The 12558-nt window shown below is 29.9% G+C and overlaps 1 protein-coding gene across 1 annotated transcript; it reads right to left on the reverse strand.

Moving 5' to 3' along the window:
* Positions 1-859: 859 nt before the first annotated feature.
* Positions 860-3995, reverse strand: LOC109802337 (transcription factor MYB17). The gene is made up of 3 exons (XM_020363662.3): positions 3343-3995; positions 2372-2501; positions 860-1693 (listed from the first exon to the last, which is right to left on the reverse strand). The coding sequence occupies exons 1-3, from the start codon at positions 3476-3478 to the stop codon at positions 1057-1059; spliced, it is 903 nt and encodes a 300-aa protein (XP_020219251.1). The 5' UTR covers positions 3479-3995; the 3' UTR covers positions 860-1056.
* Between the last annotated feature and the right edge of the window lie 8563 nt (positions 3996-12558).

Below are 12558 nucleotides of genomic sequence, written 5' to 3' on the forward strand. Positions count from 1 at the left end.
TTATTGCTTAGTACGGTTCATATTCTGAGACACCAGTACACTACTTGGCTTTCTAAATTAAAACTGTGTGAAAGTGGATTGGAGTTTCAATATCATAAATAAGGTGCAGGGATAATTAAAGTAGTTTCAATATCATTTTCATATACATCATCAAGGAATTGAACATATGGATATGGTAACATGCTTAAGAAACGTAATTATCTATCAACTATTTTGGACCTTGTTGGTCAATGGTCAGACTTTGAATATATGCAAATAAAAGAACCATGAAGTTCATGGTACATTATCCATTCTCAAGGGGGAAAGTCAAGAATCAAGATCCATCAAAATCTTACAATAACATAATCCTAGGTTAAACGTAAAATAAATGGTTATTAATTATAAATGAGCAAAAAGAAATTAAACATGTTTCTCATACATAGATTGAACTAGATCAAAGTATAGAAAACACCTAGGCAATAATCTAAGCCACACGGATCTGAAAATTTTCTTTCTTTACTTTTAAACATCCCATTATTTACAATTAAATGCTAGTATTCTAATACAGACAAGAGGGGAAGTGAAGAATTTTCAAGGCAGAGGAAATGTCCTCTAAGTGGTGGTAATGTGAATTTCACAGGTTTCACATTCAGATCACACTAGACCTCGCGCTAAGGTATTATGAAGAATCCACTTTAGAATCTTGAGCTATGGATTATATATAACTGCTAATTGTGTGCCGAAGTATCAATGTAAACCCAAAATAACACTGGAAACCGAAATCTGATAAACACATTCAAAACAAAATCGAAGTGTAATTAACATTTACTATATTGCAATAGGACATAACTATAAAAAATCTTCAATGTCACACCTATGCTGATTAATAGCTACCATATATATATATATATATATATAAATATATCCAGCCAATTACCAAGTCATCCCATTCTACTACTCCTTTAATGGCTTAGATAGCAATATTACAAAACACCAAACCAAAAGCTGCATGACACAACATGTTCATCAGACAAACACATTGGACATGCACATGCACTATTCACTGCAAAATTCATGCTAAAGTGGACAAACAAAAGAGTTTTCTTCCAAGAAGCTCATGTCATTGTTTATAGGAAAATCTAACAAGAGCTGCAAGGCAGTGTCTGATGAATCTTCCATGTCATTAGAGCTCGACGAGTCGGATCCTCGAGTCCTCCACTCCAACTCTTCCTTCATAGTGTTTTCAGGTGTGTCTTGTGCATTAGAAGCCAACTCTGCATTTGTTGCAACAGACTCACACTTGTTGGAAGATGATCCTGCAGAGAGAGGACTGTGGCAGGAGCTAGTGACTTTGTTTTCACCTTTGTGGCGAACATTGCGAAATGCTTCTCCAACTTCAGAGTTCCAAATGCGGAGGAAGTAGTCAGAGTCAGTGGTTTTGTTAATATCCGCAAGGGAACTATGATTGGTTAACCTTGAGGACTCGTTCGAGAGCCTGGCCTCGGCTTCGAGCCTAGCACTCTCCCACTGAGCCATGTGGCGCGTGGATACTGATGCAGGTGCCTTGTGGAAAGGGTAAGATGATGAGGCTAATGGCTCGTGGGTTTTGGGGTCAAGCCCCATGCTTTTGAGACGCTTCTTCAAGTGGGTGTTCCATAAGTTCTTTATCTCATTGTCTGTTCTTCCTGGCAACTGAGAGGCTATTGCAGCCCACCTGAAAGTTTGTTCAAAATGTATACTCAAATGTGCATCTCAAATATGAGTTTTAAGTGATTCATGTTCACATAACAAACCAGAAATTTTTAAGTACTATGTTTGGATACAATATATATAATGTTTATACATTGTTGACTAATCAGAAATCATACTAGATATAACTGTATATATAGTTATTATAAAAATCAACAGATTCATCGCATATGACGATTTTTGAATGATTAACAGTATAAAAATCCTTTACACTGTGGTTGCATACTATTCACCCTTATTATGAGGTATTGAATAGGTAATCTTGAGAGGTCTAGAAGGTCTTTCACAGTTGCAAAACGAGTGGATCTTGAAAAAACAGAGAAATTTAGATTTTGAGTGGGGAGTAAGAAGTTCAATAAGCACAGATAAAAATATATTCACAAGTTCACACCATATGTTGTGGCTTGGTTTTATGGAAATGTAGGGAATTCCAATATCATGGATTTGTGTGGCATAAAAGAAAGATGAAATCTGGCGATATGTTTGGTTAAATAAAAAGATTTTTTTGTCTTCGTACTTTTACCGTTCGTTTATTAATATTTGTATAGAAAATATTGAATACAGGATTTACTTTGTGTTTCTTCTTAGTACTTTGTAAGAAAAAATTGAAAAACAGAAATATAAAGCCCAATTAATAGTTGACCTATTTCCTAGGATGCCATGAAGCTGTATGACTAGTTTTTCTTCCTCAAGAGTAAAGGGACCACGCTTGATGTCAGGCCTGAGATAGTTTGTCCACCTAAGTCTGCAACTCTTGCCACAGCGAAGAAGACCTGAAAGTGAAAATTAATCCTATAATCCATGGAAACATGAAGGTCTATATTAAGTTGGAAAACACTCAAAACAGAATAAATGGTCAAGTATTGCTTTTCTTGTTTGAAATAGGTTAGAAGGAAATAAAAGAATAAAAACTTTGTGAAGAGAAGTGTCCAAAGTGGAGGATCCAATGACTAGTTTATCCACAATAAAAATCTAATGAAACAAAAATGAAGCTTAAGTTTTGGTTAGGATTAGGATACAAACAGAAAAGAAGAGAGCAAAACAAGATGATAGCATAGCATCGTAAAAGGGTAATGTAAACATAATATATATAATGCTCCAAGTACAACATTAAATTTGTCTTCTACTTTAAATTACATTCCTTTGTATATTCCCGCCTTTTAACTTTTAAGAACTTGAAAAAGAATGGGGCAAAGGTAAAAAGGAGTCAAGAGGTATAGCTTCACTTCACTTGTTCAATAGTTGTTAAAAATTGGAACGTCATGTGTTAGTGTTATCATAGCAGCATATATACCATGAATGAGAATATAGCCAAAGACAAGCAACTTTCTTACTCTTCAAAACTCTATGCTGTTGTGAACTTCTAAGAGCTCAGTTTCAGTGGTTAAAATATGCCATAATCATTAAAAGGTACACACAAATCATCCAAGTCACTTAGTCATAATACATTTAACACTCATAATAAAAAAGGCCTTTAAATAAATCTCCATGCTCCAAATCATTAGAGAGACAGGTGGAAACTAAAGTGATTGTTGGAGTTTAGTTTAATCAATTTCAACTAAAACAATTACTAAAAAAGTACCATATATTAAAGCTCTATTATAGGATCAAAACCTGCCATCCTGGGAAGAGAACGCCAGCTTCCATGACCACCATTTTTCTTGATAAAACTAGCAAGAATTTCATCCTCTTCAGCTGTCCAAGGTCCTTTCTTCAAACCCTTCTTGTCACAACATGGTGTTCTTCCCATTCTTTCTCCAACTCTCAACAACAACACACACCACAGCACATTAACAAAGCAAATATCGCAAACAACTTAAGAGTACCCTTTAAAGCTTAAAGTCCACACATGAAGAGAGCACTTGAAGCACTCAAAGCAATGAGAGTAGAAATAAATAGTGAAGGAGTTGGAGATGTCAAAAAGTTGGTATGATCATTATGTGAGGGGATTTGAGGTGGCATTGCTATTGGATGGGGGCTTGCTTGCAAGTATGATCAGCGAGTTTGAAGCTGAAGTATGCAATAAATGCTTGTGCTGTAGCATTGAGAAGTTGCATCATCATTGAGACAAGAACTTGCACAAACAATGAAAAGAGGAGGGTTATAATGAGGGTGTGCGTTTTGCATATTTTGGTCTTCATTTTGCACAGAAGTGGGGTGAGAGAGAAGCAGGTTGCAGTGAAGGTGATGGTGACAGCATTAAATGTGAAGAGAGTGAAAGGAAAAAAATGGAATGCATTGATGGCGGATTCTCTTCCGGAAAAGTCAGTGCAGGATTAAAAACCAGCAGAGACAGTTAAAGGGAAGGACATGAACATTAATGGAGGGTCCAATTAATGGCATGTAAGGTACGAACACACACCAGGAAATGAATATGAATAATGAATGCTACTACAAGACATGGTGTTTCTCTTTCTTCTTTATGGCAAACAAGACCAAGAGCAACAACTTAGTATTCTTGTTTTTCTTACTTACAAATACATATCACATGACATGTAATTATTTGTATTATTCTTATTATTTATAATCTTTTCCTTGATTCAAAGTTTATTCATTAAAGCATAAGGAATGTGTATTTAGATTAACGGTAAGTTTGCTTACACTTCAAATATGTCTTGTATCAATTTTGTTGCATCTAGTGTATCAGAATCACATCTGTCATATGTTTAATTATTATAGATTTCAAAATGTGCAAATTTACATTCATTTAAAAATAACTATTAGTAGATTTTTTGTTAAACAAATTAATTTTAGAGTTTTATCAATCCAAATTTATAATTATATAATCAAAATTAATTTTGATAACAAGTCTCAAACAACACTCAATATGATAGTCAAATTCATATTACTTTTAATTCATTTTCACTCAAAATCAATTATTTAAATTCACATTGATTTCAAATTAATTATATCAACACATATAAAAACACATACTAACTTTCAATTCTATACAATCAATTTCAAGACAATGTTGATGCTCAAAACAAAAAAATAACAAATAGTTATTTCAATTTTTTTATTCTGATTTTAGAGTTCATAATTGATTTAAGGAAGTATCTAAGCACACTAGTAAGATGTTTAGTCACCCATTTTAGAGGTGGTTTTCCTCTTTGAAATCCAAATTATTAAGATATAAATAAGACCTCATATTATTAGAACAAAATAATAAATAAAAGCTTATAAAATATACATATATTTCATATTTTGAGTAATCATTAAAAATAAAAATATGATAATATAAATTTAAAATAAGTAATATTTTATTATTATAAAATGTATGTGTCAAATAATATCTTACGTTAATATATATATATATATATATATATATATATATATATATATATATATATATATTTATCCTTTCATACTCCCGACAACTATTTGATGTAATTTTTGTATTGTAGACATAAATTTATTGTTTTTTTAATAAGTAAAAGAGATTTAAATTAGAGGGAGTACAAGGGGTACTCTAACCCATTACAAGAGACACAGACACATAATTAAAATTCAAAACTAAAGCATAAACTATGAGAAACACAAACCTGGGTTATAATATCAATTAATGTAACTAAAAGAACAATCGGGGATAGAACTACTAATCCACTTCCATGAACGCAGTTTGATATTGTCCAACACTTCCTTGCAGTTTGTAACACCTTGCTGAAAGATAATAACATTTCGATGAAGCCATAGTGACCAGATAACAGAAATCCAAACCACCCAAAAACACTAAGAACGTTTTCTATATATACCAAGATTCGTCCAATATAAATAAAGAGAAATTAAAGAATTAGGAAGCCAACCTCCAACCAATTTGCAACAGCTAACCAAGTATTAAAAGATATTGGATACATTAGAAAGAGATGAAGAGGGTCTTTAACAAACAGACAGCAAAAAAAACATAAATTGTTATCCAACACCATACTACGTACTTGTAACAATGATTTGCACGGAAACACATTCAATAACACCCGCTAACAAAACACCAAACACTTGATCAGAGCCTTGCATTTTCAAAGATTTTTTATAACTAGTTAAAAATTTAAAAAAATATATGAGTTCTTCACTCAACAAGCACTGCAGCCAAAAGTACACATTTTTCACCGAGAATACACCGTGCTTATCATTGTTAGATCCACTTAATGGACGTGTGTATAAATATACAAAGGAGATGGCACCATACATTTTAATCATTGGAAATTTGGAGCATTTAGTTTTAATTTAATCAAAATGTAAATTAATTATAAACTACATTAACGTCCAAGGACTAATTAATTTTACTCATTAGGGTTATCATTGCATGCTGATATTTTGGAAACGTGTGGATATTGAGAAAGAGTGATGATACAAGAAGTAGGGATTTGAGAGTATTGGTATGCATAAATACACATTCTGCAGTCTTAAACACTCGTTCATAATTTCATACCTTTATGTGAATACTATTGCTTTATCAGTTAAATGGAATAATATATACTTTAATAAAATAAGTCGAGAGGCGATATATATTTCTACTTTCATCGTAATAAAAGACTGTCAGGAATTTTCTTTTATTAAGTGTGTTGCATTCTCTATGTCTGATATCGACATGTTTTAAGGTTAAAAAAAATATACTTATAGTGGTATTTATATATAAGTAATACTAGCAACATAATTTTTTTAACTTTTTTAACAGATTTTTTTATTAATTAAAATTTATTAATATTATTCTCTCTATTCTCTTTTATAAATAAGAAAAATATACATACTTTTATTTTTAAATATAAGTAAATTTTAATGGATTTTACATTATTTAATGATACTCATTTTTAATACATTATCTTTCAATTGCACTATTTTTTTATATTTATAATAAAGACAATTTAAAAAGAATATTATGGAATTAATAAAATTGAATACAAACAACTATTTTCTTAATACATGTGAAATTAATTTTTATTTATTTATTTATAATAGAAAATAGGAGGAGTACAAAATTATTAGAAATATGTCGACTTTTTAGTTCGTATTAAATCACATGTTAGAACCACATAATTTTATAGTTTCTAGCAAATTTCACTAAATAGAAAACAGCATATTGCTTATATTTTTTTCTCGCTAATTATCCATCTATGAAATTCTCACGTTAGTATTGAGGTTTGAATTTTTTTTTTTTTTAGGGGATTGAGGTTTGAATATTGAAGTATAAGAAAAATATTAGTAATATATTCTCGAATGTATATTTTTAAAAAATATACTTTCTATTATTAACTAAGATTCATTAAAAATTATAAATCTTCATAACTTTATCTTCTTACTTTATGAGTTTCCTAATTTTATATTTTTAATAAATTTTAACCAATAATAAAATTATATCAACCAGAAAAAAGAGACACTTTATATTTTTATACATTTATTTAAAATAAAAACAATAAAATAATAGAAGCTATGCATGGGTAATTTGCAGTTGATAAAGTAATTGTGGAAATAAAATAATTTGTATATTTTCATGTGTTAGATAAACTCCACTCACATAATTATATATATATATATATATATATATATATATATATATATATTCTCCAGTGATGTACATTCTCATCTTATTTAATGATCGAATTAAATGAACATATATATAACTTGTCAGATTCATATAAAATAATGCGAAATATGTTACATTATCAAATGACATTATAATTTTTTGTTCCAACCTGCAACAAAATGAAATAATAAATAAAGTACAAAAGTACAGTTGTTCTTTTATTTTACAAAGAGAAATCACATCACATCCTACTTGAACATAAATGACAATAGGGGCCATCGTCAACTCATCTTTGAATATTGCTTTTGAATTTTTATGGAGTTGTTTAACTTGTTCATTATTTCTCACATATTCGGCTAATAAAGAAAATATCTCAGTTTGATATACATAAATTTTAAATTAATCTATTTTTTAATAAATTTTCTAAATTAATTTTTTTCATTTATTTATTTATATTATTTCAACAAATTTAATTTTAAGATTTTCACTTTTTAAATAATCACTTATTATTTTTTACTTTAAATAAAAAAGCACGAAATACCTATTATCCTTCACATTCAACATTTAACTTAACTATTTTCCTCTGTCTCTTGGATGATATATTTCCTGTTTCAGAAAAAAAAAAAAAAAAAAAACTAAATGATATATCACACACATGTGCATATTTTTGGTAGTATAAGGTTTAAAGCATCACCTAAAAGCCCAATGAGAATTTATGGTAAATTTATAATTAAACTCGAGTCCTAATCAATAAGCTTGTTAAAAAAACAATAAAATGGATATAAAAAAAAAATCAATCAGAAACAGTGCTATACACCCTTTGCTGAAAAAATCCACTTTGTTAGGGAATCACTTGTAAAACTAACCGTGTGATTAGAGAACACCTAAGAATCAATTTTATCCTACAAAGTCATATCATTAAAAAAAATACACTTTTTTTTATAAAAAATATATGTAAAGTAGTATTTTAGTTTTAACAATACACAATTTAAATAAAAATAATAAAATTTAATATGGATGAGTAATAATTTTTTTGAATACGTTTTTGTTCCTATTGTAAGTTTGTTGTCATTGTTAGGGTCACCGCATCCGAGGTATTGTCCGCTTTTGTCCTTGAAAAGGTGCCTCGGTAAATTAAGGAGGAAGAATGTTTATAAACTATCCTTAGCATCGACTCCTAAGCGATGTGAGACTTTTAGTCATACCAGAATAGTTTTGAAAGTTTTGAAAATATTTTTTTTTTCATGTATGATAGAGCAGAGTGAGTAGAAGATTTGGTAGTGTTGAGGTGGTAAGTGAATGGCAGAAAGGAAGATGGTCAAAAGGAAAGCAGAGACAGAGCAACAGTGGCAATCATCTACTCGTAATAAATGCAGTCAAACATTTCATCATTTCAATCTCACTTTATAGCGTTATCAAAATTCAAAACCGATGTCTTTGCTCTTGCCTCCGTATCCCCAATTCACTCAAACTAATTGGCTGTTTGATTTGAATTTTGTGATCTAATTCTTTAACTCATCATAGTTTTTGCATAAATATAAAATTTGGATGTGAAAATTTGCTGTAATATGTGTATAATATGCTGAACTAAACACGCATTTATTTTCCTTGCCTCTTATATAGCACAATGAATTTTCGCATACGTAAAGATCGAATATAAGATTATTATTATTTTTAAATAGAGCAACATTTTAATTAGATTGGTAGGAGTTTGATTTTATGAGATAGTCACGCTGTTCATGGTTCATGCTACATGATGATTTATCACATGAGTATTGAAGTTTGAAGTTAAAAATGGGTTATTGAAGTTTGATGAAGTTGACAGTGGGTTGTTTAAAAATATATCTAAATATCTTTAGTTAAAATGAAAAATAAATTAGTTTTGATAGAATAAAAATCTTTTATTTATGTTTTAATTCTTATATTACAATTTTTTTATATATAGAGAATTCACGAATAAAAATAGATCATTGTAATATCATATTCTATTTTAATTATATATGTATAGTTGTGATATATATCATTAAAAAATTTAATATATGTTGTTTTGTTGTTTTTAGCTTATGTGAAGTGGAAGTTAGAGTTGAGATAATTCCAAGCTTAAGCTATAAAAGATATAACTTAAGTGTGTAAGAGATGGTTTCAAGAAGAGTTGTGGTATATAAGACAGATTCTGAAAAAGAAATTTCATAAGTTCATAACTTTAAATTTTTATAGATGAGTTAGAAAGAGGTGTCCTCAAGAATCAATGGAGTTCGATCTTCGATCTGATTTCATTGAAAGATATATTTTCTTCTCTTGATAGTTAGTTTGTATGGTAGAAGCTAAGATTCAAGCTAAGGAGTTGCAAATCTTGGAAAGCAATCATCATACGAGAGTTTGAGATTCTCAAGTTTTCTTTCCAATTCAAGGTAAGGAAAGTTTGTGATTGATGAATAGTTAAGTTATACCGATTATATGTTATCGAATACCTCATTTTAATGGTTGTGTTTGGGCTGAATCAAGAGAAGTAAGTTATTGCTTATATGAGTTTTTGAAGAGAATTGGTGATTCTTAACTTCAATGTTTTCATGTTGTTGTTTGTGCTGGAGTTGAATCACATATATGGTATGTAAGGTGGAATTGTGATTGCATGTTTGAGCCAATTTGATGATTATGCCAAGTGCATAAATCCTCATCACGTTGAGCGTGGCTCAAGTTAGAGACTCTCTACCTCGATTACGTTGAGCATGAGATTGTAACACCAAGCGTGGATCACTGAGAAATCTTATGACTTAGTCACGTCAAGTTTGATTGTTCGAAGAGCTTTTTAGCTTAGTGATGTTGGGCCGAAGATGAGTGACGTCAGACATGATTAAGATAGAAGCTTTTTGCCTGGACGATGTCGAGCACAAGTTTAGTGGTGTCAAATGTGAGTTGGGCAGAGGCTTTCGACCTGAAATGAGGCAGGGCGTAGGTTTAGTCACGCCAAATGTAATTGACTTGAACGCTCTCTACCTCATTCGCACCAAGTGCAGGTGGTTTGATGTTGGGTGTGGACGAGCTAGAGATTAACACGGAGCGCGAGAAGAAAGACATCAAACATGATTTATGGATAAAAAACTTAATGAGAATTTACCTAAGTGTTGAGACACATGTAGTATAATGTTTTCTTAAATGCTATATGATGTTATATGATTGTAAACCATTATGCATTGATATATAATAAGGCATAATGATATTTTAAGTTGCTAAGTTGTAAGTTGATAATTGATTGAAGTTGACTAAGTTGTAAGATGTATATTGTTTGAATTTGTTAAGTTGTAAGTTGACAATTAATAAAAGTTGATTAAGTTGTAAGGTGTATATTGTTTGAAGTTGTTAAGTTGTACGTTGATAATTGATTGAAATTGATTAATTTGCAAGGTGTATATTGTTTAAGTTGTAAGGTGTATGTTGTTTAAATTTGTTAAGTCGTAAGTTGACATTTGATAGTAGGTGATTAAGTTGTAAGGTGTATATTGTTTGAAGTTGCTAAGTTATAGGTTGATAATTGATTGAAATTGATTAATTTGCAAGGTGTATATTTTTTGAAGTTGTTAGACATATAGTAATGTGATACATGTTTCTATTGAAATACACAAACCTAGAGAAAAGATGTTTTTCAAAAAATTTCATATCTCATTGTATAGATATCAATTGTGGTACTCAAAGAGACCCAAGTTGAAAATCCTTTGATGAGTGGTTGTCTCCTAAATAGGAAAGTGTTTGTAAGTTGTCTCCTCTAAATTCTATGAAGAATTGTACGGGAGTTAGGTTGAGTCATATGTGTATAAAGTGACTAATTGAGCAAGGTATGAAGTTGAAGGTTAAAATCCTTGACCAATTTCTAGAAAAATGTGTAGTATTTGAAGGGTAGTCGACAAGTTAACCTCATAGAAGACTTAGTAATGCATGCTAAGGTTGTGATAGATTCACACCTAAGTTATTTTACCTTAACAATAGTGATAGACTTTCCTAATTTAAGTGAAAAAAACCTGAGAAATCAATTCTAATCACCATGCCATCCATTTTTTTTAGTTTTATATTAGTCGCTAATTCTGGTCACTATGTCAACCGTTGTTTCTAGTTTTATGCCAATCATTGTGATTTGATAAAGTTAAGTCACTGAAACTGTTCATCGTTGTTATAGGAGATCTCCATAAGTTAATATGTGTGATGACACATCAATTGTTTATGTTGTTCAATTGTGTTTAGAGTTGTTCAATTGCTTATCAATTACTTATAAGTTATTTATTCAATTGCCTTGTTGACTTTTAGTTGCTCATTTGTTAGTTAATTATTCTCGGTTGTTTCTGTTGAACAGAGATGGATATTATTAAAGTTGTTGTTAGACTTTTAAGTGAAAAGCTAACTTGTTGCTAAAGTTGTATATGTTGTTATAAGTTTATTTCTTATATTTGTTGATATGTTGTTTTCTTTCACAATTTTACTCTTGCTCTTTCATATTATTTAACTGCAATGATCATATTTGGTATGAAAGTAAAACAATATTATATTAGAGGGCACATTTAGTGGATGGTCATGTTAGAGATGACCTTATTTTTTATTGTGTTGTTCTAATACAAGAGTCATTTTTTAGACACTTGATTGGTGCTACAATGTTTTGTATTAGTATTTTATACTTTATATGTATTTGTATATATGTATAGAATTTTATTGTAATCTCATAGTGTAGTTGAATCCTTTATGTTTTTCACTGTATAGTTGCACTATATTAAGTATAGTAACCTAGTATGTTGTTAAAATCAAGCCCCTCTTAATAAATGTATTTTTACAAAATACAAATACAAAATAACTCATAATTGGTATCAAATCTGCCCGTTGGATTCAATGACAACTAATAACCCATAACAACAATAATAAAAATGCAATATAAAGATAGATTATGCTGAATGAGATAGTTAAATTTTTTGTTTGAGGAAAAGATTGTTAAGATACAAACCAAGAGAAAAAAAATAAGAGTTTATAAAATACACACATACTCCATTAATTAGAAGCCTTTTACGGGATGACTAAAAATAAAATCATGAAAGCTCATATATAAAGCAAACAATATCAAACCAATGTGAAATTGTGTGTAAACACCAAATAAATAAAAATATATAATTTTCTCTTGATAAAAATATATCTATAACCCAAAAAATAATGACCAAATAACCTTCACAAGTTTGTATGTCAAAAACCTTCCTAACAACGGTGTAAAAGTCAAGTGACATATTCTATTGACAGTAGTTAAAGATGTATAAGTCTTTCCAATACTCATAAAGTGA

This window comes from Cajanus cajan, chromosome 4, assembly GCF_000230855.2.
Source record: "Cajanus cajan strain Asha chromosome 4, NIPB_CcT2T_4, whole genome shotgun sequence".
NCBI classification, from domain to species: domain Eukaryota; kingdom Viridiplantae; phylum Streptophyta; class Magnoliopsida; order Fabales; family Fabaceae; genus Cajanus; species Cajanus cajan.